The following is a 26,833-nucleotide window of genomic DNA, read 5'->3' on the forward strand; positions in this document are numbered from 1 at the left end:
ATCGACAAAAAAAAAAAAAAGACCCAATATTGTACCAATGCACTGACTGATCTTTCAAAATGAAATATTTACTCAACACTTGACTGCTCACTTTGTCTTTGAGAAGTCCTTTGGGTCCAATCACTTTTTCAAAGAGATGCTTTCCTACATGGGAATCCACAGCAGACAAGGGGTCATCCAACAGATAAACATCAGCCTGGCTGTAAGCTGCTCGAGCCAAACTCACACGTTGCTTCTGACCACCCGATAGGTTAATACCCTGTTAAAAGATGAGAAAGAAGGGAGACAAGGAAAACAAAGTTCATCACAGATTTTATCCACAAAAGCATTAGCAAATATAGCACATAGTATCAAGTTTGGAATTTACAGCAGATACAATTTCCGGACTATAAGCCGCTACTTTTTCACACGCTTTGAACACTGCATCTTAAGCAATGATGTGAATATTTTATGGATTTGTACAGGCTACTGACAGCCTCGTTTCCACTGAGTGGTTCAGGTGGGAATCTGGCTTGGTTTGCATTTACACTGCAGGCAGAACCCTTTTGATTGGCAGGTGGGACTCATCTTAGTCTCCCTAAGTAACTGGTCACTTCACACAAAGTTATTCCAGTAGTACAAAAAAAAGACCTAGTACTGAATGGAATGGATGCCCTGACTGCAGCATTTGAGAAGCTGATTGAGGAATCAGAGTGTCTATGTTTGCAACTGCCTGGGATCAAGTCTAAGATCCTGGCTTTCAGTGACTACCTGGACTTTCCCCTGAGAAGTTTATCTGTATGTGGTGAAAGTTTTGGCCTTATACAGACATTCACATACAGTTGTGCTCATGAGTTTACATACCCTGGCAATTTTTTTTCAGAGAATATGAATGATAATACAAAAACATTTTGTTCAGTCATGATTAGCGCTTGCGTGAAGCCATTCAACGTCAAACAACTGTGTTTACTCTTTAAATCATAATGACAACAGAAACTACCCAAATGACCCTGATCAAAAGTTTAAATACCCCAGTTCTTAATATCATGTATTGCCCCCTTTAACATCAATGACAGCTTGGAGTCTTTTGTGGTAGTTGTGCGTGAGGCTCTTTATTTTCTCTGATGGTAAAGCTGCCCATTCTTCTTAGCAAAAGGCCTCCAGTTCCTGTAAATTCTTGGTCTGTCTTGCATGAACTGCACATTTGAGATCTCCTCAGAGTGACTTAATGTGGCTCTTGACCTCAGTATTGAGGTCAAGAGACGGCCACTTCAGAACCTTCACTTTATTCTGCTGTAGCCAATGACAGGTCAATTTGGCCTTGCTTTTTGGATCGTTGTCATGCTGGAACATCCAAGTATGTCCCATGCACAGCTTCTGGGCTGAAGAGTGCAAATTTTCCTCCTGCCAGTTTCCTGTGCCTTTGTCGCTCTCACATCCCCAAAACATCAGTGATCAACCTCCGTGCTTCACAGTAGGAATGGTGTACCTTTCATCGTAGGCCTTGTTGACTCCTCGCCAAATATAATGTTTATGGTTGTGGCCAAAAAATTCAATTTTGGTCTCATCACTCCAAATGACATCCGAACAATTTTCCTGGCAGTTGTTGCTGAAATTTTTATTGGTCTACCTGACGCCTACAGAATCCTTCATTTTCCACTTCTTAATTAGAGTTTGAACAATTTTGGTCTCATCACTCCAAATGACTTTGTTCTCTGAGCTGTTTGCTGTATTGTAAGCGGGATACTTTGTGGCATTTGTGTAGTAATGGCTTTCTTTCTTCTGGCGACTTGACCATGCAGCCCAATTTTCTTCAAGTGCCTCCTTATTGTACATCTTCAAACAGCCACACCACTTTGTTTCAAAGACCCTGTATTTCATCTTTGTGGGTTTTTCGTTGCATCCCGAACAATTTTCCTGGCAGTTGATGAAATTTTTGTTGGTCTACCTGACTCTCACAGAATCCTTCATTTTCCACTTCTTAATTAGAGTTTGAACACTGCTGATTGGCGTTCTCAGTCCCTTGGATACCTTTTTATATCCCTTTCCTATTTTATACAGTTCAGTTTTTGTTTTCCTTGCCCCATGACTCAGAAACCAGAAACACTTGTGCAGCACTGGATGAAAGATGCAAGGGTCTGTCAGGAGCCCAGAAACTCACTGACCTTTTATACACACACACAGATTACAAGCAACAGATCACAGGCGAGGGTGGTACCTTTTGTAGCCATTCAAACCAGTTTGTGTCTCCATGTTATCAGGCCAAAATCACCAGGGTATGTAAATTTTTGATCAGGGTAATTTGGTTAATTTCTGTTGTCATTACGTTTTAAAAATAGTAAACACAGTTGTTTGACAATAAATGGTTTCACACAACCACTAACCATGAGTGAAACAAAAGCTTTTGTGCTATCATTCATATTCTTAGAAATATGGCCAAAATTCTGCCAAGGTATGTAAACGTATGCGTACAGCTGTATCTTGGGCGTGACATTCATGTTGCTGGGTCTTCAACCCTTTTTAAATTGAGAGATGCCTGAGAAGAGTTAATGCAGTCATGAGACAGGACAAAGATATTCGGTGATATTGTTACATTCGCAAAATAGTGAAGGTCCACATCTTTGGGGTCCTGGTGCTTTCTATTGTTGTGACATTTGGATAACCAGTGACCTAAGGCAAAGACTAGATGTGGTTCATGTGTTAATAATAGTCAAGCTTTTATGTACACACACGCGAGGCAAATCTAAATATACAAGAAACTGTACAAACCATCTGTTCTTAGACTCTCATACTGAATAAAAACATACATAGATTAATATTTATTTCAGCATACCAATCCAAACTAAATAGAAAATTGATATCTAAGTTATACATAGGGTTAGAACATTTAAAAAACCAAGATACACAATATATAAAGCTGAAATGGGAAGCAGAAGCCAATATTAATTTAACAGGGGAAGAATGGGATGAGATCAATCAACATGTATGGAAAAGAGAGCATGGATGGAAAAATATTGTACGATTCTTTAGAACTCCGGCACAGACAAAATATCTAGACACAAGTTGTTGGAGAAAATGTGGGGAAGAAATGGCACATCATGTACATGTCTTTTGGTCTTGTCCGGTAATACAAAGTTATTGGGTCGAATTAAAAAAATGTATAGATGAAGTATTGAGGGCTGACCTTCCTTTTACTTTTGAGGTATTCTATTTGGGAAAACCTGAGGTAAATAATAAGAATTACCTCAACACTAAGATGTTCAGAATCATGCTTTTAGCAGGGAAAAAGGGGATCACCAAAATGTGGAGGAAGGAAGAGGCACCGAAATTTGAAAATTGGATAGAGGTGATGCACAGTATATATTGTATGGAGAAATTGACATATTATTTGAGATTTGAGGAAGAAAAATTTGGGAAAATATGGAAGGGATGGTTAGCGGTTGTAAAGTCAATAAGATCTGATTTTATATAAATCTATATTCTCCCATGTTGTTCAGCTACATGTTTTATTTTTATCTTGTTTTGTTTGCATTTGGAAAAAATGGATGTTATGTGTGGATGAATGGAATACACTATACATTGTATGTACAACTGTCCTTAAAAACTTATATATTAAAAAAAACATACATAGATTAAAAATAGAAAACATTAAATCAGGAACCAATTTAGAAAATTACAAAGTGAAACAGATTAAGGATTCCTACTACAAGGCTACATCCAGATTATTAATGAAAAAGATCTGGTTTATTTGTATGCTATGGGAAACATGCACACTCATAATGTCATATTGTGCCATCACTGTTTACCTAAAGTACATAGGCACGAGATAAGAGGAACAAAATGCCCCAACAGTCTATCATACCTTCTCTCCGATCTCAGTGAGGGCTCCTCCCGGCAACAACTCCAGGTCGGGGGCCAGAGCGCAGGCTTGTATTACCTCCTTGAACCTGTGGTCTTCATGGGGAGAACCAAATAGAATGTTGTCCTTCAAAGTGGCATTCTGGATCCAGGCTTGTTGAGGAACAAAAGCAACTGTACCCTAGAAAAGAAAGACTCAAGGATTAGGGGAAGAAATCCTGTTATTCAGTACTCTGTTGAGTATAAGGGGGTAAATATACAGGTTTTATATTTTAAAGAAATATTTTCCAGTTTGCAAGGAGAAGGGGGTGTGGGAGAAGAGAAGGAACTCAAGGTCCTTTTCATAGCAACAAAGGCTTATTGCGTTTCATGGTTAAAAGAGCCGTTTGAAGTTTTGTTCTTCCTCAGGAAGTACAGAGCGTTCAAGGAAATTCAGTCAATAATAAACATCCTGTTCTTTGAATGTGCTGGTAAAAACTAGGGATGGCACAATCCCAGTACTGAAATCTTCAATATCTGCTGACACCGCAACTAATCAGATTCCTTTTTCTCTGTCTTACAAAAATTCATCTACTCATAAATACATTTGTCTGCATGTACTTTACTCATCTTACCATCTAACAAAACATTAATTCACACTGTGAAACAAATATTCTACTTCCCGAAAGGAAAACATACAACCTCAAATCAGAAAAAGTTGGGATGATATGGAAAATACAACTCCCGCAGTGATCCTGACAGTTATGTTGACTTATTTTTCACTGCAGCAGTTTTGTTTTTAATTTGCATTTTCCAAATTGTCCCAAAGTTTTCTGATTTGGGGATGTTCATAGCCCAGAAATATGGCTCAGATGTCCATTAGAAGACTTGAACAGGATTGGATTTTGTTTTTTGTTTTGTTCTTTATTCCCAATATCCAATTGAGTAATTTTGGCCAATATCAAACAATACAAATCCATAATATTGGATAGGCGCACCCCTACTAAAAACTTTATTTTAAACTATAATTTAGATTTCATGTTTTTCTTTAAAATGTAACCATCTGGTTTAAGAAAAGATGCTAATAGTTTAATGAAAAGAAGAAAAACCTTTGTCAAATTTCAGTGTATTTAAATATTTGATGGACAAACAAGGTAAACAAGGTAAAACTAATGTCCTGATGTCTGATACTCATGAAGAAATAGAAAATAACTGTTTTGAAATTCTTTTAGTGTTCTCAACAATTATCTTAGAAGAACAGTCATTTTGGTTAATTTGGTGTTCAGATTTTAAAAAGGTGTGAAATTACTGTACTGTAGTTGCAACAAGAAGAACAGAATTTCAATTTATTTTCATTTATATAGCGCCAAATCACAACAAAGTTGCCTCAAGGTGCTTCACACAAGTACGGTCTAACCTTACCAACCCCCAGAGCAAGCACACAGGTAACAGTGGTAAGGAAAAACTCCCTCTGATGATTTGAGGAAGAAACCTTAAGTAGACCAAACTCAAAGCGGCGACCCTCTGCTTGGGCCATGCAACCAAACAAGCAGGTTTAAAGAACAGATGTTCTTTAAACCTGCTTTGCATGTGATATTATGCATATTTCTAAACATGCAAACACAAATAAAGTGATACCTGAATGTTGGTAAAGCCTTTGGTACTATGCATCTCTCCCAGGAGGGCTGATATGAGAGAGGATTTCCCAGAACCCACTGCTCCGACTACTGCAACTAACCCACCTGGCTTAATGTCCAACGACACACTAATAAACACACACACACAGATTAGATATGGTCAATACAATGTTTTGTAGGCATATCGCCTTTAAAGTGACAAACATACTTCTTTAAAAGTGGCTCAGCATCCTTTTCCCAGGCAAAGGAAGCATCACGAACACTAACAGCGGTGTCTAGAAGAATAAAAAAGCAGATTGACAAGGAAAGAAAATGTAGTTCTGTGTACAAATGTCAATCTCGTTCCTTTAAATAAGCCACAGGTATACATGCTGAGTGTAAACATACCAAAACTGTGGTCATGGTGCACTATGTCACTGTCAAGGTCATCTCTAGACAGATATCTCTCAAGTCTTTTCTTGGACACAGACGTCTGAAGAGTCAAACAACACGGTGGTTTTGACACTATCTTTTATAAGTGTTTCGGGTTCGGGATGTATACTTTTAGATGTTGCTGCTTACTTGCACCATGCCAGCAATGAGCTGGGGCAGCATGGCCAGGGGAAAACGAAGGATGTTGAAAGAGAGATGGAAGTAAACGCTTTCTCAGCAGTCAACACATTGTCTGAGCTCACCAGGACAAACACAGCAAAGCTCGCCAAAGACACCTGCAAGGAATTGTGTGAGAAAACACAGGAACTATTGTGTTTTCTCAAACCACAGGACCTCACTTTCTCCCTTCTGTCTTTGTGATGTCCTCTCTCAGGACTCACCAGAGCCGGGGCACAACTGAAGATGAAGACGGACACAGAGTTGAGGTAAGCAAACTTCTTCATGACCTTCAGTTCTTCCTCCCTAATATCTTCCACCTGTGCCTGGAAGGAGGGCTCCCATGCATACAGCTTCAGAATCTGGTGGATGTAGAGAGAAGGTGGTAATGTTGAGGACAATGAAGAGGAAGGATGAAAGAATGGACCCATAGCATTCATACTTCAGGCAGCCAAGGTCAATAATCCACAGGCAGTGGCTACAACACAATGAAAGGAAAAAAAAATACAGAAAACGTTTCATCTGTGACACCCCCCACTCCGCCCCAAATTCCATCAAACCAGTCATTTAATACTTAAAATGGGACAATTTTACACAAATTACTCAAAGCACTCTGCTGTTTCTTCTATAATCCAGAGAGCACATGCTTGATGTCAGTTCATACTAATTGATTATTTGTGATTCAGCTCTATTGTAATATATAGTTCTAAATTATCTTGGAATTTGATTAATTTTGTCAAAAATTTACTTTGTCCTTCGCTAACATACAACCCCTCCACTGTGTTTAAACCACACTGGCTCTGGAATATTGGAGTCAAACAATTATGACTGAGTTTGACCTTTCAAATATAGGGAATAACCATGGGTGTATCTTAAACCGATTTCTTGAAATAGCCATTGCAAAGGAGTTTGAGATCACGTGACCAAGAGAAAGCTGATATAGGTATATGACTTCATTAGTGTTTCATAGTAACCAAAGGTGTCTCTTTAACTCGTTCCTCAAATCAGTCATTCTAGCTATCATTTCTGTAGAGTCACTGGGCCAACATTTTGAGCATGAGTTTTAAGAATTTTTCTCAAACTCAAATGGTATTGTCCTTGGCTGACACTCAATCTTTCCATAACATTTGGTCCCAACTGGAGTAAATATGCAAATTATTTTGTGAACACACATGGACAAACCATCTGAGACAACTAAGAAGGTTCAGGGTTACCTTTGGGACTGTAAAAACCTTCTACTGTACACAGTTGCTGTTAAAAACATCTTAACCATGAATATTTCATCCTACTTCAGGAACTGCTCCACTTAAAACCAAAAAGCCGTAGAGGTTGATTAAGGCAGCAGCACACTGCACCAGACTTGGTCTACCCTCTGCTCAGGACAACTACATGAGTCACTGCAGGACCAGGGCAACAAAGTTTATTAAGGACTCTTCTCACCCCAGTAATTACCTGTTCAGCCTGATGAATTCAGGCAAGAGGTTCCTCAGTCACATGGCCAACAATTAACAGACTGAAGGATTTTCTATCCTCATTAGAATGTTTCAAGCAGACATCCCCATTCTTCCAGCACTTACTACTGGACATTGCACAAATTACAACTGCTTGTCAAAAAGACCTGGTTTTATAGTGGTCTATAGTAGTTTTTTATTGCTTATTGTTTTTATGGTATTTTATATTGTCAGAGTGATTCAGGAATTTTCATTGCATGTATGGTGCATCCGTAAAGTATTCACAGCGCTTCATCTTGTTTCCACATTTTGTTATGTTACAGCCTTATTCCAAAATGGAGTAAAGCCATTTTCCCTCAAAATTCTACTCACAACACCCCATAATGACAATGTGAAATTTTTTTTGGAATTTTTTGCAAGGTTATTAAAAAGAAAAAACAAAATCACTTGTACATAACAATTCACACCCGTCACTCAATACTTTGTCAATGTACCTTTGGCAGGTTTTCATTCAGGATGTCTCTGTACCTTGCTGCATTAATCTTTCCCTCAATCCTGACTAGTCTCCCAGTTCCTGCTGCTGAAAAACATCCCCACAGCATGATGCTGCCACCACCATGCTTCACTGTAGGGATGGTGCCTGCTTTCCTACAAAAATGATGCCTGGCATTCACACCAAAGAGTTCGATCTTTGGTGAATTTTGTTTCTCATGGTCTGAGAGTCCTTCAGGTGCATTTGGAGAAACTCCAGGTGGGCTGCCACGTGCCTTTTACTAAGGAGTGGCTTCTGTTTGGCCACTCTACCATACATGCCTGATCGCTGAATTGCTGCAGAGATGGTTGTCCTTCTGGAAGGTTCTCTTCTCTCCACAGAGGAATGCTGGAGACAGAGTGACCATCGGGTTCTTGGTCACCTCCCTAACTAAGGCTCTTCTCCCCTGATCATTTTTAGACAGGCGGCCAGCTCTAGGAAGACTCCTGTTGGATCTGAACTTCTTCCATTTACAGATAATGGAGGCCACTGTGTTCATTGGGACCTTCAAAGCAAGAGAAATGTTTCTGTATTCTTCCCCGGATTTGTGCCTCGAGACAATCCTGTCTCAGAGGTCTACAGACAATTCCTTTGACTTCATGCTTGGTTTGTGCTCTGACATGCACTGTCAACTGTGGGACATTATATGCAGACAGGTGTGTGCCTTTCCAAATCATGTCCAATCAACTGAATTTATCACAGGTGGACTCCAGTTAAGCTGTAGAAACATCTCAAGGATGATCAGTGGAAACAGGGTGCACCTGCGCTCAATTTTAAGCTTCATGGCAAAGGCTGTGAATACTTAAGTACATGTGATTTCTTAGGGGTTTTTTTTTTAGTCTTAATAAATTTACAAAAAGATAAATAAATAAACAAATTTCCCTCAACTCCCTAAAATTAGATGGCGCAGCGTAAACATGTTTTACTACTGTGCCTAAGTGTATTTAATGTGGGAAGTGCACTTACCTTGATCCCATTGAGTATTTCATTCATGACTTTCAGTCTCTTGTCTTTGAACGCCATGTTCTCAACCTGAAAAGAGATAATGTGCATATTTTTGTTAATTAAAAATCTGACAATTAGCATTACACACTGCAGTGTATAATTGTGAGAATGACCTGCCTGACACTGATAATGCAGTCAGATGGCTGTTGTCAGCATTTAGTTACCAGTAAATCAGAGTTTATGAAGATTGAATGTGATTTTTGGTCAAACCTTTTTTAGGTATTGTACACAACATCAACTTTGTGCAGGTAAAATAAATGAATAAATAAATCAACTGTTTCAGTCAGAGGTCAATCATATGGGTGAAGGTCAAGGTCATGTGGTCACTTGTTAGACTGCTGTAGCCCCAACTGTTTTCATTCCCATGGGTACAGTTACATAGCAGGTGTCATGATCCTGCCCTTGATGGGCTTCCTGTCATGAGTTTTGCATTGATCTCTGCTTTCTTGTTCTGTACATCTGTATTTGTATTCTCGCCATGTTCATCTTATCATTGGTTTTGTTTTAAGGTCATCATTCATTTATTGTGTAGTTTCGTCTTGGTAGCTGTTTTGCCTTATTGCTTTCATTTATTGTTACCTTAGTCACTTCAGTCTTAGTTTGGTTCTGTTTAACTCATTTCTTGTTATGCTTTAGTCGGGCTTTTTCTGTGAAGTATACTTTTGTCTCTGGTTTTCAGTTAATCACTTATTTTTCTGTTCAGACATTTTTTGGCATTATCTGTTATTCTATAGTCTGGGTTTGTTTTCTATTTAGTCTATAGGTTGTTTTGACATTTTGTTCTTGTTAGTTTTTTATACTTTAGTCATGGTCAGTTCCGTTCTAGTTTTGTCTTAGTCTTTTATTTTCTGGCTGGTCTGTTCACCTTAACATTATTAGTTTTTGGGTCATTTCTTTCCGTTAGCATGTTATGTTGTTCAGTTGGTTTTTTTTCTGTCTGTTTTCTTTTGTCTTTGTCTCACTGCACTTGTCTCTGTATTTTGTCCTTTCTGGTTTTTTTTTTCTTCATCAGGATTATGTTTTGGTTTTTGCTGTTCAGTCTTTTTGCACTTAGTCACGCCCACCTGAACTTTCCCGTTTCTTCTGTTTGCCACGCCCCCTTCCTGATTCTTCTGACACACGTGTTCTCACTTTCCTCATTTTCACCCTGGTTATTTAAGCCCTCTGTTTTCACTCGAGCCTCGCCAGTTCATTGATTTTCACAGTCCTTGTACCAGCCTTTTTTCATAGCTCTGCCTTGTCTTGCCGTGTACTGACCCAGTTCTGTTTTGTGACCTTGTCTTGCTACTGCCCACGTACTTTGTCTGCTTGTGTAAAAGATCTGAGCCTGCCTTTCTGATGACATTTGCCTGCTGACTACCTGTACCTCTGCATCATTGATTGTCTAACTGTGTACCAAATCCCAGCTCATTTTGACCAATAAAGCCTTTCAGTTTCAACTCTACTGTCTGTGAGTTTGCATTTGGGTCCCACAGCCTTCTGTGCCACCTCGAGTTCATATCAGCAGGTGCATAAAGCTTAAAGAAAATGTATTCCATTATGAGATGTTATAATGTATTCAGCACTATTCTGAGACAAAGGCTGAGCTGTTTACATCTGGTTTGCTGCAGGTGAGGCAGTAACTCCACAAGTGCACCTTGTTGTGCACAATGTAGTTTAATCCCACTCCATTTTATATTAACTTGGGGAGGTGATGGTCTAGTGCAGGAGTGGGCAATCCTACAATGAAGGGCCGAGACATTGCAGGTTTCCCTTGCTACCAATCCCCTCAGCAGGTGATTTCATTAATGATCAGGTGTTTATGTTCACGGGAGAAGCTCATCAGCAACCCACCTGCTGAGGGGATTGGTTGCAAGGAAAACCCCCAGTGTCTTGGCCCTCATTGCCCACCGTTGGTCTAGTGGTTAAGCGTTTGGCTTCAGACCAGAGGATCCACAAGTTAAAATTCCAGCCAGACCGGAAAATCACAGTTGCTACCAGTGTGTAGTGAGCGCCTTGCATGGCAGCACCCTGACATTGGTGTTCGAGTGTGTCTGTGTGAATGTGAGGCAGAACTGAAAAGCGCTTTGAGCTTCTGATGCAGATGGAAAAGCTCTATATAAATGCAGTCCATTTACCTTTAACTTGATATCTGCACATAATCTCCAAACACATTATAATAATCTTGAAGGCTGCATGGTATACTTATTACAGTACGAGTATTGCTGCTAACCTGGAATTTTCTGGCCTTGGTGACAAGCAGTCCGTTGATTGGCACCATTAACACCATAACTGTCAGTCCTGCTAGCACAGAGGGCCCTAACTCGAACCACAGGAAAACAATGGACAGCACTATTTGCAAGGGAGAGGACCACAACAGGTGGATGAAATTGGTCACCTCGTTGAAACGTTGAGCATCCGCTGACATCAGGTTTACCGTTTCCCCAACTGTTGACTCTTTACGAGAGTCATTTGTCACCACCAATGACTAATAAAAACAAACAAGCAAGGGTAAGTAGGAGGAAGCAATGCAGACAGGAAAAACAAAAAGAAATGCTCCTAGAGTGCACTGACTGGGTATAAAGTCAATTATATAACAGTTGAGTGGAACCTTGTCATTTGATTGGTGCTTTTATGTCGCATGACATGGCTTATTCGTCCCATTTGTGTTGCATTGTATTTAGAGTGCAGTTTGGTTCCATTTAGAGTGCAAATTTGGTTCTATATGTTTGGTACCATTGCACTCTGCGCACAAGCACACAGTCCGTGCACTGCATCACTGGACTACATGTCACAATTTGGTCTTTAGCAGCAGTGGAACACCAAAATGTAAATCCCTTTTCTGTTGTTTATAAATTAATAAAATATCAAATGACAAGGATCTATTTTAGCCATTATATAAAACAAATAATGAATGTTTTTACATTGTTTCAATGGAATGAACATTTAATTCAGTGATTCGCCTTGTTGAATGGTATGTTCCAGCTTTCACCTCATGAAATATTCATACTACTGAACTCAGACATTCATTATTTATATACTAATGTTTTTGTCTACCTAAAAGTTATCTATGCTTGATAAAAAAAAAAAGTCTCAGATTTCATCTATGCACACAAAATGTATTATTTGATTCGTTAAAATTTATTTTAGTGAGCACATCACCTTTGCCAAGATAATCCATTTACCTGGCAGGTGCATGGAGTTAAATTTGTCTCATTAATACCTTCAAAGCACAGAGGGTGATCTACAAATATTCCTTGATTTGCACACCTGTAGTGCGATCCACAAATAAAAATTTCCGATTTGTAACTTGTGTGTTGGTTTTTACAAATAAATGTGTACAGTAAAACTTGCTTAAACTGTCATCATATAAGCCAGATATTCACATTGACTGGACAAAAGTCCCAATGCTTCTGTATGGTTTTCTATGTAATAAATACCGTATATAAAACAGATTTTCTCTCACATCAGACAAAACGTACTGCCCCATTGTAGGGTATTTCTATTAAAAACCCCTTGCATGTACCGGACAGAGCAGTCTGGACGTGCCCAGTAACAGAGGTATGAAATGAAGTTCAGCAGTACTGTATTTCCGTGATTAAAAGACCTGCCATTTATTTTTTTCAAACAGTGCTCAGACTCGGACCTAAATGAGGCAGGGCATAATTCAAGGCCGGTGATTATTAACAAAACAATGCTTGATGCCTGCACTGTCATATGGTGTTAACTTTTAAACATAGTGTGGGGAAAATAAGTATTTGATACACTGTTGATTTTGCAAAGAATGGAGAGGTCTGCAATTTTTATTATAGGTACACTTCAACTGTGAGAAAATCTAAAAAAAAAAAAAAAACATTGTATTTTTTTTTTTGGAAAATTCTTTTTATTGAACATTTTTTAAACATTAACGGTCCAGTACAGTCAAACACACACCTTTTTCCTTTACAGATCCAAACATAAATATACAATAAAAAAAAAAAGGGGGGGGGGGGGACGACAAAGAGTACAGCATAAACATTTATCTCCCAGTTGAGCATCATAACTTTTCAAACATTTCTGCCCCAATACCTTGCTGAATCGGTCTACAAATATTCCAGACTGACTGTCAACACAGAATCACAGTTTTTCCAAGGAAACAACATCCAATATTAATGCTCTCCACAATTGTAATGATGGAGGTTCATCGCCAACCCATTTGGTCATAATGGCTTTCCGTCCTATGATAAACAGAAGCTGTACAGTATCTTTATAGTCTTTAAGTGATCCTGGTATAAGACCCAATAGGCATAAAAGCGGATTGGGCGGTACTGGTTGTTCAATTATTGCACTAACCTCAATACATACCGTTTCCCAGAATTGACAGATTTTTTTCACATTCCCAAAGACAATGAATTCTAGTTCCCATATTGTTTTTACATTTTGGCCAATTAGGGGAGGCCCCTGGAGTATATTTACTGTACATCTGTGGTGATACGTAAACATTTAACAGAATATTGTACTGAAGTTCTCAAAATCTATTGCAAATTGATGTTTTGGAAGGAACAAGCAAAATTGTTTTCCCATGAATCAGTATCTAGAGGTGTTTGTAGTAGAGATGACCATAAATTCCTCAAAAATGATAGTTTATCTGTATTTAGATGCTGTAGCTTTGAGTAAAACCTAGACACAAAGTGGCTTTGTTTTGCGCAACTTAGTAAACGTCTCTCTATCAAATGAAAGTCCTCCTGGAAGTCCAAGTTTTTCATTTTATTATGTACATAGTCAAGGTTGGGTAGGATTACTTTGAAAGAATACATGTGGATTACATGTATGTATGTACATTTGGATTACTTGTAATCTGATTAATTTGGATTACATTTCAAAGTAATCCTACCCAACCTTGTACATAGTGTCTGACCTGTAAATATTTGAAAAAAATCTCCCATTGGTAAATTGTATTCAGTTTTTATGGATTCAAAGGTTTTACATTTCCCATCCTTCCAGAGACTATATAAATTGTGAATCCCTGCTTCCTGCCATCTCCGAAAATTGGATCCAGTGTCTTCCTGGGCTAAATCTGGATTATCAGTCAGTGTTGTTAAACAGCACAGTTTATGTTTAGAGCCAAATAATTTCTTTAAATTGTTCCAAGCTATAATCACATTTGTAATAAGAAAATTTTCTCTGGCCTGGTTTGATAATTCACCTCTTCATTTATCAAGGATATTGATGGGAGAAAATGGTTTGCAAAATGATAATTCTATCTCAAACCACGGAGGCTTTGGTCTGTTAGATGCCCATATTGAAATAATTCTGGCTTGCATTGATAATGTATAATTTGCAATGCTGGGGAGGCCCCATCCGCCTTGTTCTTTAGGAAGTTGTAAAATGTCTAATTTAATTTTAGGCTTTCTGCCAGCCCAGATAAAGTTGGATAAAGCCTTATTTATATCTTTTATACGTTTCCTTTTCAAATAGCATTGACAGCAGGTAAGTCAGTCTAGGAAGGATTTTCATCTTCACAAGATTGATTCTGCCAAGAAAGGAAATGGGGAATGTCTTCCACCTTGTCATTATTTCTTTCACATGTTTTATTATGGGATCAATGTTTTCAATGTAAAGTTCATTAATCTTAGGTTATCTTCACCTCCAGGTATGTAAATCCTTTGGGTGCCCAGCGAGACGGTTTTACAAAATTTGGTTCAGTATTGTTAGATATCCCTAAAGGCATCATTTCAGATTTTGTAAAGTTAACCTTATAGCCAGAAATCTGACCAAATTCCTCAACACAATTGATTAAGAATGGTAACGTGTTTGTCAGTTCTGTTAACGTCAAGAGGCTATCATCCGCATATAATAGTATTTTATGTTGTGTTGTTCCCATCATTGTACCCTTAATATTTATGCGTTTGTTGGATAGCTATTGCTAGTGGTTCAATAGCTAACGAGAATAATAAAGGAGAGAGTAGACTTCCTTGGGCTGTACCTCTATTGAGGGGAAATGATGACGAAATGAGACCATTTGTGAGCACTGAAGCGCAGGGCAGCTTTTACAAAACGTACACCCACCTGATAAAATCAGCCTGGAAGTTAAATCTTTTTGGAATATTTATCATATATTCACGCTCTATGCAAACAAATGCTTTCTCTGTGTCCATTGCTACAATGGCACTTGGAATTTGATTCAAATCTAGATGATGAACTATATCAATTAACTGTCTTGTGTTGTTTGAAGATGTGTGACCTTTTATAAATCCTGTTTGATCTGTATTAACTATCTCCGTTATTACTAGTTCTAACCTATTAGCCACAATTTTAGAAAGTATTTTTAGGTCTACTCCCAGTAAGCTTATTGGATGGTAGGAAGAACATTGTTCCGGGTCTTTCCACTTTCTAAGGATAACTATTATATGAGCCAAATACATAGTTTGAGGTAGTTCACCGGCATCGAAAGATTTATTGAACACTCGGACTAACAAATTGTTAATTTTATTTTTTAATGCTTTATAAAATTGCGCACAGAATCCATCAGCTCCTGGGCTTTTACCTGTCTGAAGTGCCGAGATTGCTTTGTCAATTTCAGGTACCATAACAGGATCTTCTAACATTGTTGCTCGTTCATGTGTTAATTGTGGGATTTCCAACCTGTTTAAAAAAATTCCAGCATTTAATGTATCCATATTGATTTCCGAGCTATAGAGATTTTTATAGTATTTTTTTAAAACATTAACGTTAATGTACGTTAATCCGTACATTATTTGTGTGACGGTGTTGATTTTCATCTAATATTGAAGAAATGAATGATGTTTGAGGGGAATTCCTTGCTAATCAGGCCAGAAACTGGTTCGGTTTATTTCCAAATTCAAATAATCGTTGTATGGCAAACATAATATCCAATTCAGCTTTTTTTGTCAGTAAATTTACTAATAATGTTCTTGTTGACTTTAATTCTTCCAGCACCTCGTTTGATTTAGAGACACAGAGATTTTCTTCCAATTCTTTTATTTTCTTTTCCAGTTTAGAGTACTCTTGCATGCGCTCCTTCTTCCTTCGAGCCGAATAAGATATTATCGTACCACGCATATAAGCTTTATAAGCTTCCCACATCATTCTCGGGTCCAAATCATCATTGTCATTCTGCTCCAAATAAAAATCTGTCTGAGTTTCCAAAAATGTGACAATTATTTATTTATTTAGAATAATAACGGATTGATTTTCCAAGAAAATGATCGTTCTACAGGTCTAAGTGCTTGCATTACCATATTAACCGGGGCATGATCTGAAAGAGCAATGGGTCCAATGTCTGATTGTTCAACTAACTGGGAAAGTGTTAAGATATAAAAATGTAGTCAATCCTTGATGATGACAAATGAGGGGAGGAATAAAATGTGTAGCTCTTTTTATTAGGGTTCATATATCTCCAAATATCTATCATTTTAAACTCTAAAAGATTTAATAATGCCCTACCTGTTCTCGAATAGGTGCTGTGGGGAGATTCCTGTCGAAAGTGGGAGATGGGTTACTATTGAAATCGCCCCAATGATTACATTTGTACAATCCATTTCAGCAATTTTACTAAGAAGGAGGGCAAAAAAAATCTTCATCGTAAACACTGGGCACGTAAACATTTCCCAGTAACACTGGTTCACCATATAAATCTCCTTTCACCAAAAAAAATTCAACCCTCAGTGTCCTTATAACTATCAATGGCCCTAAATTGTACCATTTTGTACATTAATATTATTACTCCTCCCTTGTTGGTAGAGTATAAGGAGAAGTAAACCTGCCCTATCCATTCCCTGAGAATTTTTTTGTGTTCATCATTGTTCAAGTGAGTTTCCTGAAGAAACGCAATCTGAACGTTTTCCTTTTTAAGACAATTTAGAACAGATTTCCTTTTTATTGCACTGTTCGAACCTTTTATATTCCATGTACAAAATTTAATCATTTGAACGTTTTGGCTTTATATTATGTTGTATAATCTTTAGCAGGTTAAACCTGAAAAAAGAATAAAAAGGATCTGCAGTTAAATATAAATAAGCCTTCTGATCCAATCTGCAAATCATTTATGGAAATTGTGGATGCATTAGGATTTCAGCAATGCATTCGAGACTCGACGCACATTAGTGGAAATACCCTGGATTTGGTTCTCGCACGTGGTATTGCTGTAAGGAATACTGACATCATGCCTCTTACATCAGTGGTCTCTGATCACTCACTTATTAAGTTTACAGTTTCACTGCCTTGTTTAGTGGAACAACAACCTTATATATTACTACGACGATGCATCAACTCCTCAACTAAGACTGAATTTGAAGCTAAACTGCCTGATGTCTTAGCCTCACATTTAGCAAATACCCAATCAGTAGACAGTGTTGTGGATAGTTTAAACTCAGTGCTCAAAACTACACTCGACATGATTGCGCCACCTGTGTTAAAACCGCGCTCCCTCAAAACACAGTCACCTTGGTTCAATGATTACCTGTGTGACCTCAAGAGGTCTAGAACAGAAATGGCGTTGTTCAAAATGAGAAGTTTTCCACCTTGCGTGGCGTGACGCTATCTTAGACTATAAGCATGCAATACTGGCTACAAAGCTGACCTATTACTCTGATTTGATCAACAAAAACAAGCATAACTCAAAGTTCTTGTTTGACACACATGACACTTATTCATGGTCAACCACCTGTAGTTTGCTCTCCTTTTACAGCACATGATTTCCTGGATTACTTTGAGAAGAAAATTGAAGACATTAGGTTAAACATATCCTAGCATGCCCTAACCCAGCCACTACGCCCTGCTATTGAGGTGGGCACCATTACTGAGGTATTAGCTAGATTTATAGAATTTGATAGTATCTCTCGTAATGTTAACAAAAAGCACGACCTGTTTGTTTGATTCTATACCCACAAAACTATTTAAGGACCTGTGGCCCACTCTTGGGCCGACTGTGCTGGAAATGATCAATCTTTCTTTAACTTCTGGAACTGTTCCTAAATGTTTCAAATCTGCAGTGATTAAACCATTACTTAAGAAATCTAATCTTGACCCTAGTGTATTGAAAAACTATCGGCCGATATCAAATCTATCATTTTGCTCTAAAATTCTGGAAAAAGTGGTGTCACGGCAGCTCGTGGACTATTTATCAAATCTATCATTTTGCTCTAAAATTCTGGAAAAAGGGGTGTCACGGCAGCTCGTGGACTATTTATCAAATCTATCATTTTGCTCTAAAATTCTGGAAAAAGTGGTGTCACGGCAGCTCGTGGACTATTTTACTGAGAATAATCTCTTTGAGCCACTGCAGTCTACTTTTAGAAAATATCATTCCGCAGAGACGGCCCTCACTAAAGTGGTGAATGAGCTTCTGCTTACGATGGATTCGGACACCACTACGGTTCTGGTGCTGTTAGATCTCAGTGCTGCATTTGATACCGTGGATCATCATATTCTTGATAGGCTGGAAAATCATTTTGGGATTACTGGGAGTGCCCATGGCTGACGTCATACTTGACCAGTTGTTCTCACTGTGTTTTGTACAGTAATACTACCTCTAACCTTAGTGACATGAAATTTGGGGTTCCACAGGAGTCCGTCTCAGGCCCCCTGCTTTTCTCCTTTTATATAGCGCCCCTTGGGCACATATTGCGGCATTTTGAGATTACCTTTCACTGCTATGCAGATGATAGTTATACAAAGGCTTGGGGAGTAACGGAATACATGTAACGGCATTACGTAATTAGGATACAAAAAAAAGGTAACTGTATTCCGCTACAGTTAAAGAAAAAAAAGACGTATTCAGATTACAGGTATATTTAGTAAAAATGGGGACTGCTTTGCAGGATTACAATTTTAATGCATTTTATGATATTATCTGTATATAATATTTTTTTTCTTTGAAACGAAAACGTCCCTTCATGAACAGCGACATGACGTCTCCTAACCGGGCAAAATATTGATGAAGTACCCGGATGTTAATGCATTTTCAATGGAGATCCGCAACTGAACACACTCAGAAAAATGCTCGCAAAATACGTGTTAAAATGCCATTTTGACCTGGATATTGAGCCAGTAAAATTAAATTACATTAAATTATGTCAGGAAAGTATTAAACTTACTCGAACACACACACATTCCCAAATATTAGTGTTGAATGTGACACGGATCTGCGCTGTTCAAGCTCCTGTGCCGAGGCGTCCTGCAGCAGCTGCTGTTCAACGCAGCGCGGCTCCTAAAACCATTACAATACATATTATATTTTTACACAATTATCCTTTATTGACCGAGTTTCATTCATGAAGTCAGTGGTGTGGGTACACATCTCTATGTGTGGGTGTGACTGTGAGCAGCACAGCAGGGGTCATTATAATCTCATTATTTTAAGGTGCAAATTTAAAAAAAATCCCCAGTCTTATCGAACAATTTTAATCACTAACAACAAGTATTTTAGCTAGACATTGGTCTAGCAGTGGAAAATATCAACTTGACATAAGTGAAGAGTTAATGGTCCGTGTCATCGGGCGACACAGGTACGGCAGGAAACATACAGCTGTTTATCATCCAAATATCACGGACAAAGTGACAAGAAGAACCAAAACCACTTACTTTGCCAACATGCGCATCTTTCCGGCATATTCCACCTGTTTCTTGAACTTCTATGCACACAAATCACTAACTTTCCCGGAATTAAAATGGCGATCACGCCTCCTTACTGACAGGATGTACTTAACGGTTTTCATTATGCTTTTGTTCTTATTTTGAAAGTTCAATAAGTGGACTGATATGCTAAACATGGTGCAAATTTACTGAGCTAGTAGACTTTTTTTTTTGTTTTGTATATTGTTCTGCAAGCCACTTTTAATTATAAATTCATCCGCACACGCCTGAGTTTTCATTATCCTTCGTTTGGCATTTTTTGTTGAAAATTTAGCAGGTGAACACTGGGTGTGTTTAAAACAATACTGTGGGTGCTCTTAATTCATAATGTGAAGTAAAACAGAGCATACCATGTAAAAGAAACAGTTTTATTTTTGCTTAATAAACTGTACTATGTAATCAAGACTATTTAGATTTAGTTTCTTTTGTCTGTATTAGCATATTTGATATTGGAGTAATCCAAAAGTAATTGAAAGTAATCAAATTACATTACTTTAATATTATGGTACTTGGATTACGTTACTGATTACATTTTTCAACAGGTAACTAGTAACTGTATCGGAATACATTTTTAAAGTAACCCTCCCAACCCTGGGTATACATGCCGATAACTGCTGGTAATCTCATCCATATAAAATCCTTAGAAGATTGCCTTGCATTAGTGAGAAGTTGGATGTCAAGAAACTTTCTACTTTTAAACTCTGATAAGACTGAAATGATGGTTCTTGGTCCAGTGAGACATCAGCATCAATTTGACCAGCTAATGCTTAACCTAGGCTCGTGTGTCATACATTACACTGACAAAGTGAGGAACCTTGGGGTCATTTTTGATCCTACATTGTCCTTTGACCTCCACATTAGAAATATTATGAAGACTGCTTTTTTCCACCTGCCAAACATAGCGAAGATTCGCCCCATCCTGTCTACGGCTGATGCTGAGAACCTGATCCATGCGTTTATCTCTTCTAAATTGGACTACTGCAGTGTTCTATTTCTGGTTTACTGCAGTCCAGCATTACGGCTCTCCAAATGGTTCAAAATGCTGCAGCCAGATTTTTGACATGAAGCAGAAAGTTTGACCACATTACACCCATTTTGGCATCCCTTCACTGGCTTCCTGTCCCAGTGAAATCAGATTTTAAGGTTCTGCTACTAGTCTATAAAATTGTTCGCGGGCTGGTACCTCCCTACCTAGCTGACCTAATTAAACCTTAAGTACCGGCCTGGGCTTTGCGTTCTTAGGGTGCAGGACTACTTTGTGTCCCTAGGGTGAATAAGAAGTTTGTGGGTCATAGAGCTTTCTCTTATCATGCCTCTGTTCTGTGGAATGATCTCCCTGCGTCAATAAAACAGTCAGATCCTGTGGAGACTTTCAAGTCCAGACTTGACGCACTTATTTTTCCTTTCGTATGGCTAGCATACTGGTTTTGTTTTACGCTTTTTACTCTTTTAATTCATTTTATTAGGAAACTGAGCGTACCGCAGCCTCAACTTTACCTAAATACTGTGTCTTTTAGTGAAGTTTAGGGCTAGTGGCCGGCGATCACCTTAGTATTTCTTGTTTTTTTTTCTTGTTGTTTAATGCTGACAAATTATACTGTATTTCTTGTCTTTCTGATGCCTGGTTCTGCTTTTTCTCTCTGTTTAAAGTGCAGCTCCATCCAGAGATGGGAATTGTATTTGTGCTGGAAACCCTCCTGCCTTGCGCACCAACAGCATTTCCTGTATATTCGTTTTGTGAATTGTTCTGTAATTTGTGTCTGTAGCATGGCGCAAGCAGAGGGTCACCCCTTTGAGTCTTGTCTGCTTGAGGTTTCTTCCTCAGAGGGTGTTTTTCCTTACCACTATTTCTCTGGGGGCTAGTAAGGTTAGACCTTACTTGTGTGAAGTGCCTTGAGGCAACTCTGTTGTGATTTGGCGCTACATAAATGAAAATAAATTGAAATTGAAAATAGAATAAACTACAGCTTGGATTTCACTAACTAACAAAACTACACAAAACCTGACGTAACTCAAAAAACTAATCTCTAGCTATACCTGTATGGCCTGAGGGTCAGTGATTCCCATAAATAAAAATAAGACAGAAATAATAAAAAAAAGTTTCTAAAATATTGTGCCAGGTCTCCCCATCTGGATGATATAAACTGTAAAAATGTAAATAACTTCATACACATTATAAAATAAAATACCAAGATCAAGGTAATATGATCATTATTTACTGGGCATATGACTCATGTAAATGTCATAGCTAAGCACACCACTACAGCTAGTTTTTAAATGAAATTTGCCTGAAACAAATCTGTATTCCTACAGAGCTTTTTATCCGAGATAAAAAAAAAGGGGGTGTGGGGGGTGGGGTCACTGGTTGGCAGGCAGTGTTTTGATATAGTCTGAATCATCCTTCAGTGTAGGGAGGTAAATGGGCTTACCCTTTGGGGGAAGAATCTTAATTACAGCTGGATAGAGAAAACCATATTTGATCCCCACTTGACGGCGCTTTCTGCATGCATTTGCTGATTCATTTCTTTACCACCTCAGCCGAGAAGTCCTGAAAGAACAACACCTCTTGGCCCTCGTGCGTCACACTGCCTCCATCCCTTGCTGCTTGTAGGATCCTCTGTCTATCCGTGTAGTTGTGAAACCTCACCACGACTGCTCTGGGCCTCAGTTTCCCGCTGGACTCTAATGGAGGACCCAAGCGATGAGCACGCTCCACTCTGATCTGTTCTCCATGCGTGTCCATGTTCGACTTCAGGAATCCATTTCTTGAAAAAAGCTACAGGATCCCTCCCTTCTGTATTCTTCTTCAGACCCATGATTGTAACATTTACTCGTCTGCTCTGATTTTCAAAGCTCTCAAGCTTTTCCATGGCTTTTTTGAGCTCCAGCTCCACTGAGTCAAATCTTGGTGAATTAGCCACCGCTGTGTCTTCCAGGTCGGACACTCGTTGCTCCACGTTCCCTACTCGGTCCACAATTTTTTCTAGTTTCTCCAACATCTCTGTGACCGGTTTCAAGACATTAGCAAGTTTAGTGGTCAGTAACTTCTTTCGAGTCACTCATTCCACCATGGTCTAGTGGTTAAGGTGTTGGGCTGGAGACCAGAAGATCCCCGGTTCAAATCCCCACCTGACTGGAAAATCACTAAGGGCCCTTGGGTCTTTAATCCCCTATTGCTCCCGGTGTGACAATGGGGTGAATGTGAGGCATAATTGTAATAATTTGAGTGTCTGATGCAGATGGAAAAGTGCTATATAAATGGAGTCCATTTTATCATACCCTGTGTCTCGGGATTCGGCTGTTTCCACTTCTGTGTTAGCCTCGAGCTCCTCCTCGTCATTAACTAGTTCTAGCTCGGTCTTGCCATCTTGGCTAGGTAGCTCTGTGTTAGCCGTACTCTTGCTGCCTTTCTTACACTGTGCTCTTCTCTGTGACTTTGTGAAAAAAATTATCCAGTGACATTTCCAGTAACCATGTTGGTTTAGTGCCTACAGCAGCTATATTTTGGCAATAGTTGAGCCAGAATATATTTATATAGACAAATCTAGTGAGGAGACCTGCCACGGAGCGTCTGTCCTCCTTGAACCATCACCACATTGTATTATTTTTAAATATTTAATTTGCATTTTACTACATGAAATAAGTATTTGATATAATAGAAAAACTGAACTTAATATTTGGTACAGAAACCTTTGTTTGCAATTACAGAGGTCAGGTGTTTCCTGTAGTTCTTGACCAAGTTTGCACACTGCAGCAGGGATTTTGGTCCACTCCTCCATACGATCTTCTCCAGGGGCCTCATGTACAAAACGTCACGCATGTCCTTCTCTATGCTAACGTTTAGGTGTTTCAAAAGTGAAATGACTGTGGAAATGTGCGGTGCATCACGCAAATGTCCTGGCTGGCGTACGCACATTTCTACAGCTATTGTTCCACTGCCGACACGTAGAGGTGATGCTGGGAACCATTAATAGTGTGAAAACAAGAAGTCGTCAGAGTGATGTGTACACCAGTTATGAGCAAATAACACACCTGCATTTGAAGGTACTAATGAGACAAATTTAACTGCATACAGGTGCGGCATATGCTGATTAAACAGTATGATTATTGCACAGGTATGCCTTGGACTGGTGACAATAAAAGACCACTCTAGAATATTTTATCACACAAGACAATGCTACAGATGTCACAGGTTTTGAGGGAGTGTGCAGTTGGCATACTGTGTGCAGGAATGTCTACCACAGCTGTCGCCTGCAAACTGAATGTTCATTTCATTACTATAAGCAGGCTCCAGTGTTGTTTCCAAGTGGGTTTGGGTCGTCTAGTCATTATAGTCGACTACAGCGAGTGCTACGGTAGCTGACTAATTTTCTCCTAGTCGACAAGTCGCTAATTCAGATAGTGTACTTTTCCTACACTTTATAGATAAATCATTCACAAAATAATTTGAAATTGTTAAGTCACCAATTTTTCATTGTTTCAGTTTTGAATTTACAAAGACACAGTATACACTTCCACTGTTTCCAGTGCCCTCTGACTAGAAAAATGATTACTTTTACTTACATGAATCAGGAAATCCCTTAGTTTTAGTTTTTTCTAGTGAAGAATGTATTACAGAGAGTAAGAATCAATTTCAGTTAAAGGGAGTGAGGCTGTGAAGCTGTAGCACAGGTATGAATCAAATCAACAAACCAGAAAGGAGCCTGTAGATGAAGAATAAGGACTTAAACACTGAGAAGTCAGAACTAATGCCACAATTCAAGTTGTAGTGCCAGTTGTTTTTAAAGTTCATTTGGAATTCCACTGCACTGATTGGACCTTATTCATTTATTGTTAACTAGTTAATGATTAATAATACCCAACTGGTGTGTGAATGATTTTCATTAGTCGACTCAACTCTGTTTCTAGTCAGTCAACCAGTGTCATAACAGCAGACCACATGTAACCATGTCAACCCAAAAGTGCCATATCCAGCTTCTTCTATTTATAAAGATATTTTATACAATATTAATATTGTGACCTTTTACTGTGACCAGTCCAAGGCACATCTATGCAATAATCATGCTGTTTAATCTGTATGTCAATAAGCCTCATCATCTAGGTGGATAAATTGTCTTGACAAAGGTGAAGAACCACAGTCTCGTTTGATCCCCTGTGTGATATCGTGGGATTTGACCACCTCCAAGGACAGCCTGCACAAACACAGCATCACTTCACATGGAAAAATGGTGTACTGCTTTGTTTTCAGCTGCAATCACTGAGGCAGTTGGGAAAAGTGCAGTTTTTCTTTCCTGTTCCCAGTGCAGAAAGGAAGATGAGCCAAATGGGAGAGGTCGTGTCGGTAAGTTTGAGCATGCACACCTACACCTTGACAGAGTAGCTGCAGTCTCTCACCTGCACAACCGCCTTGACATATTTGAGCTCTGGGTCATAAACAAACCGCAACACATGTCCACTTTCCACTGCATTGTCACTTTTTCTTTGCATTTTCACTTTGTTTGCCGTGTCATTTGCCCAAAAACTCAAAGAAAGTGCCATGTTTCTGATGGGGACAGATGAGGGATGTCCTCAGATGTAGAAGTATTGCATCATATGTGTCATATATTACCCCTTTAGTGCCCACCGTTTAAACAAGACTATTGTGCCCAATACTCTGGAAAATATGGTTTATACACCCATGCTAGATGAGTTTTACAGAATGTACGCTTACCTTTTTATACACAGCAGCCATGATAGCGGTACGGACCTTCATCCCTAGCACAAAGCAACGCTGGAAATACTGCTGCAAGAAGAGAGACTGCAGAATAGCTACGACCATCAGCAGCACCGCATACAGGTACCCTTTCCATGCATAACTGGACTTGTCATGAGTGAAGGAGATCATCAATCTGGGAAAGAATATGTTTGTAGATCATGGGTCAGCTCAAATAAGATAAAAAAATTACACACATCTGTATTTATATTAGTTTACCACAAACTGTTGTGCACCTCTTTATGAATTGACCATCTCATCTGTGATAAATGAACTTAGGCTTTAACTGAAAGATCAGATTGACAAGACTAATTATTTGTGCCAAGTCTTTTAAATACATACTAAAGACATACCTTTTCTCATTACCATATAATTTATCATCATTACTTTGCTATGCGTGTTATATTTTATATTATGTACATACATTTTAAGTGTTATTGTGTGCTATAAAGGGTTTTATAGTTTTGTACTGTGTTCATGTTTGATTAATTTCTACTGCTTTTATTTGCTACGTGTAATTGTTAATGTTAAATCACATTGAATTGTATAATTTGGAAGTAAAAATGCTGCATAAATAAAGTTATTATTACTGAAGTTGCTATTGACCATTAACAGAAGTCAACCTTGTGGTACTTTAACCTCATCAAGCAGATGTTCTTTACACTGGTTTTCACTTTCCACATTACTGTTCAAAAAAATCAAAAATGTAAGATACAAACTGTTATTTCTCAAACAGAAACAACAACAAAGTGCATATTTAGGCAGCATTCACACAATATTTTAATTCACATGTTTTACAAAAATTTGATTAATCTTCTGCTCAATAAATGTATCTAACTTCAAGTTTGGCTGACTGGACAGCATCAGAGCATCGATGTATATTTCTCTCACAACAAGATTCAATTATCTTACAGGTCATACTTTCCCCATTAGTTCATGTCCTACCCCAAAGCACCGGCACCACACTCCTCAAGATGCTCCACACAACTGGGTTGGGAACCATTCATGCAATATGTAAAGTGATGTATTAAACTGAAGAAAGAACTATTAAGGTACAGACCACCAACACTCTGGGTGGAAAAACCCATGAGGATACTGGTCAAGGAATTCACAATTTTTGTCATCCTTATGATCCATTTTTCATTGTTTTTGATGTCTGGTGTTTGTCAAATTAACACTGTGAATAAAGATCAATAAAAGCCTGGAAGAAAACAAATGTGTCCGCCACACTAAAGACACTGCACAGTTGACCAATCAATACAGCAAATCCACATAGCTGTTAAAGTGTCAAAAACAGCAAGGGTGTACAAAGCTAAATTTCTAACTTTCCTCTACTGATGTTCTAATGGCTTTAGAGCTCAAATAGCTTTCTGACACCTTCTCCTCTCTGCCATAAGTGAATTTCACTGTCCTGTCATGTGAGATCACTGAATCCGAG

General features: G+C 38.6%; 1 protein-coding gene across 1 annotated transcript in view; it reads right to left on the bottom strand.

Annotated features, from left to right (window-relative positions):
* The window catches only part of abcc2 (ATP-binding cassette, sub-family C (CFTR/MRP), member 2), a 77,531-nt gene that overhangs the window by 22,764 nt on the left and 27,934 nt on the right, over positions 1 to 26,833 (bottom strand). Inside the window, 11 exon segments of the mRNA XM_034184682.1 lie at positions 92 to 259; positions 3,842 to 4,018; positions 5,455 to 5,581; positions 5,662 to 5,728; positions 5,841 to 5,925; positions 6,015 to 6,076; positions 6,079 to 6,160; positions 6,266 to 6,403; positions 8,991 to 9,056; positions 11,242 to 11,496; positions 25,354 to 25,531. Coding sequence (XP_034040573.1) covers positions 92 to 259; positions 3,842 to 4,018; positions 5,455 to 5,581; positions 5,662 to 5,728; positions 5,841 to 5,925; positions 6,015 to 6,076; positions 6,079 to 6,160; positions 6,266 to 6,403; positions 8,991 to 9,056; positions 11,242 to 11,496; positions 25,354 to 25,531 — 1,405 coding nt within the window.

The sequence above is a fragment of the Thalassophryne amazonica genome, chromosome 13 (genome assembly GCF_902500255.1).
Source record: "Thalassophryne amazonica chromosome 13, fThaAma1.1, whole genome shotgun sequence".
NCBI lineage: Eukaryota > Metazoa > Chordata > Actinopteri > Batrachoidiformes > Batrachoididae > Thalassophryne > Thalassophryne amazonica.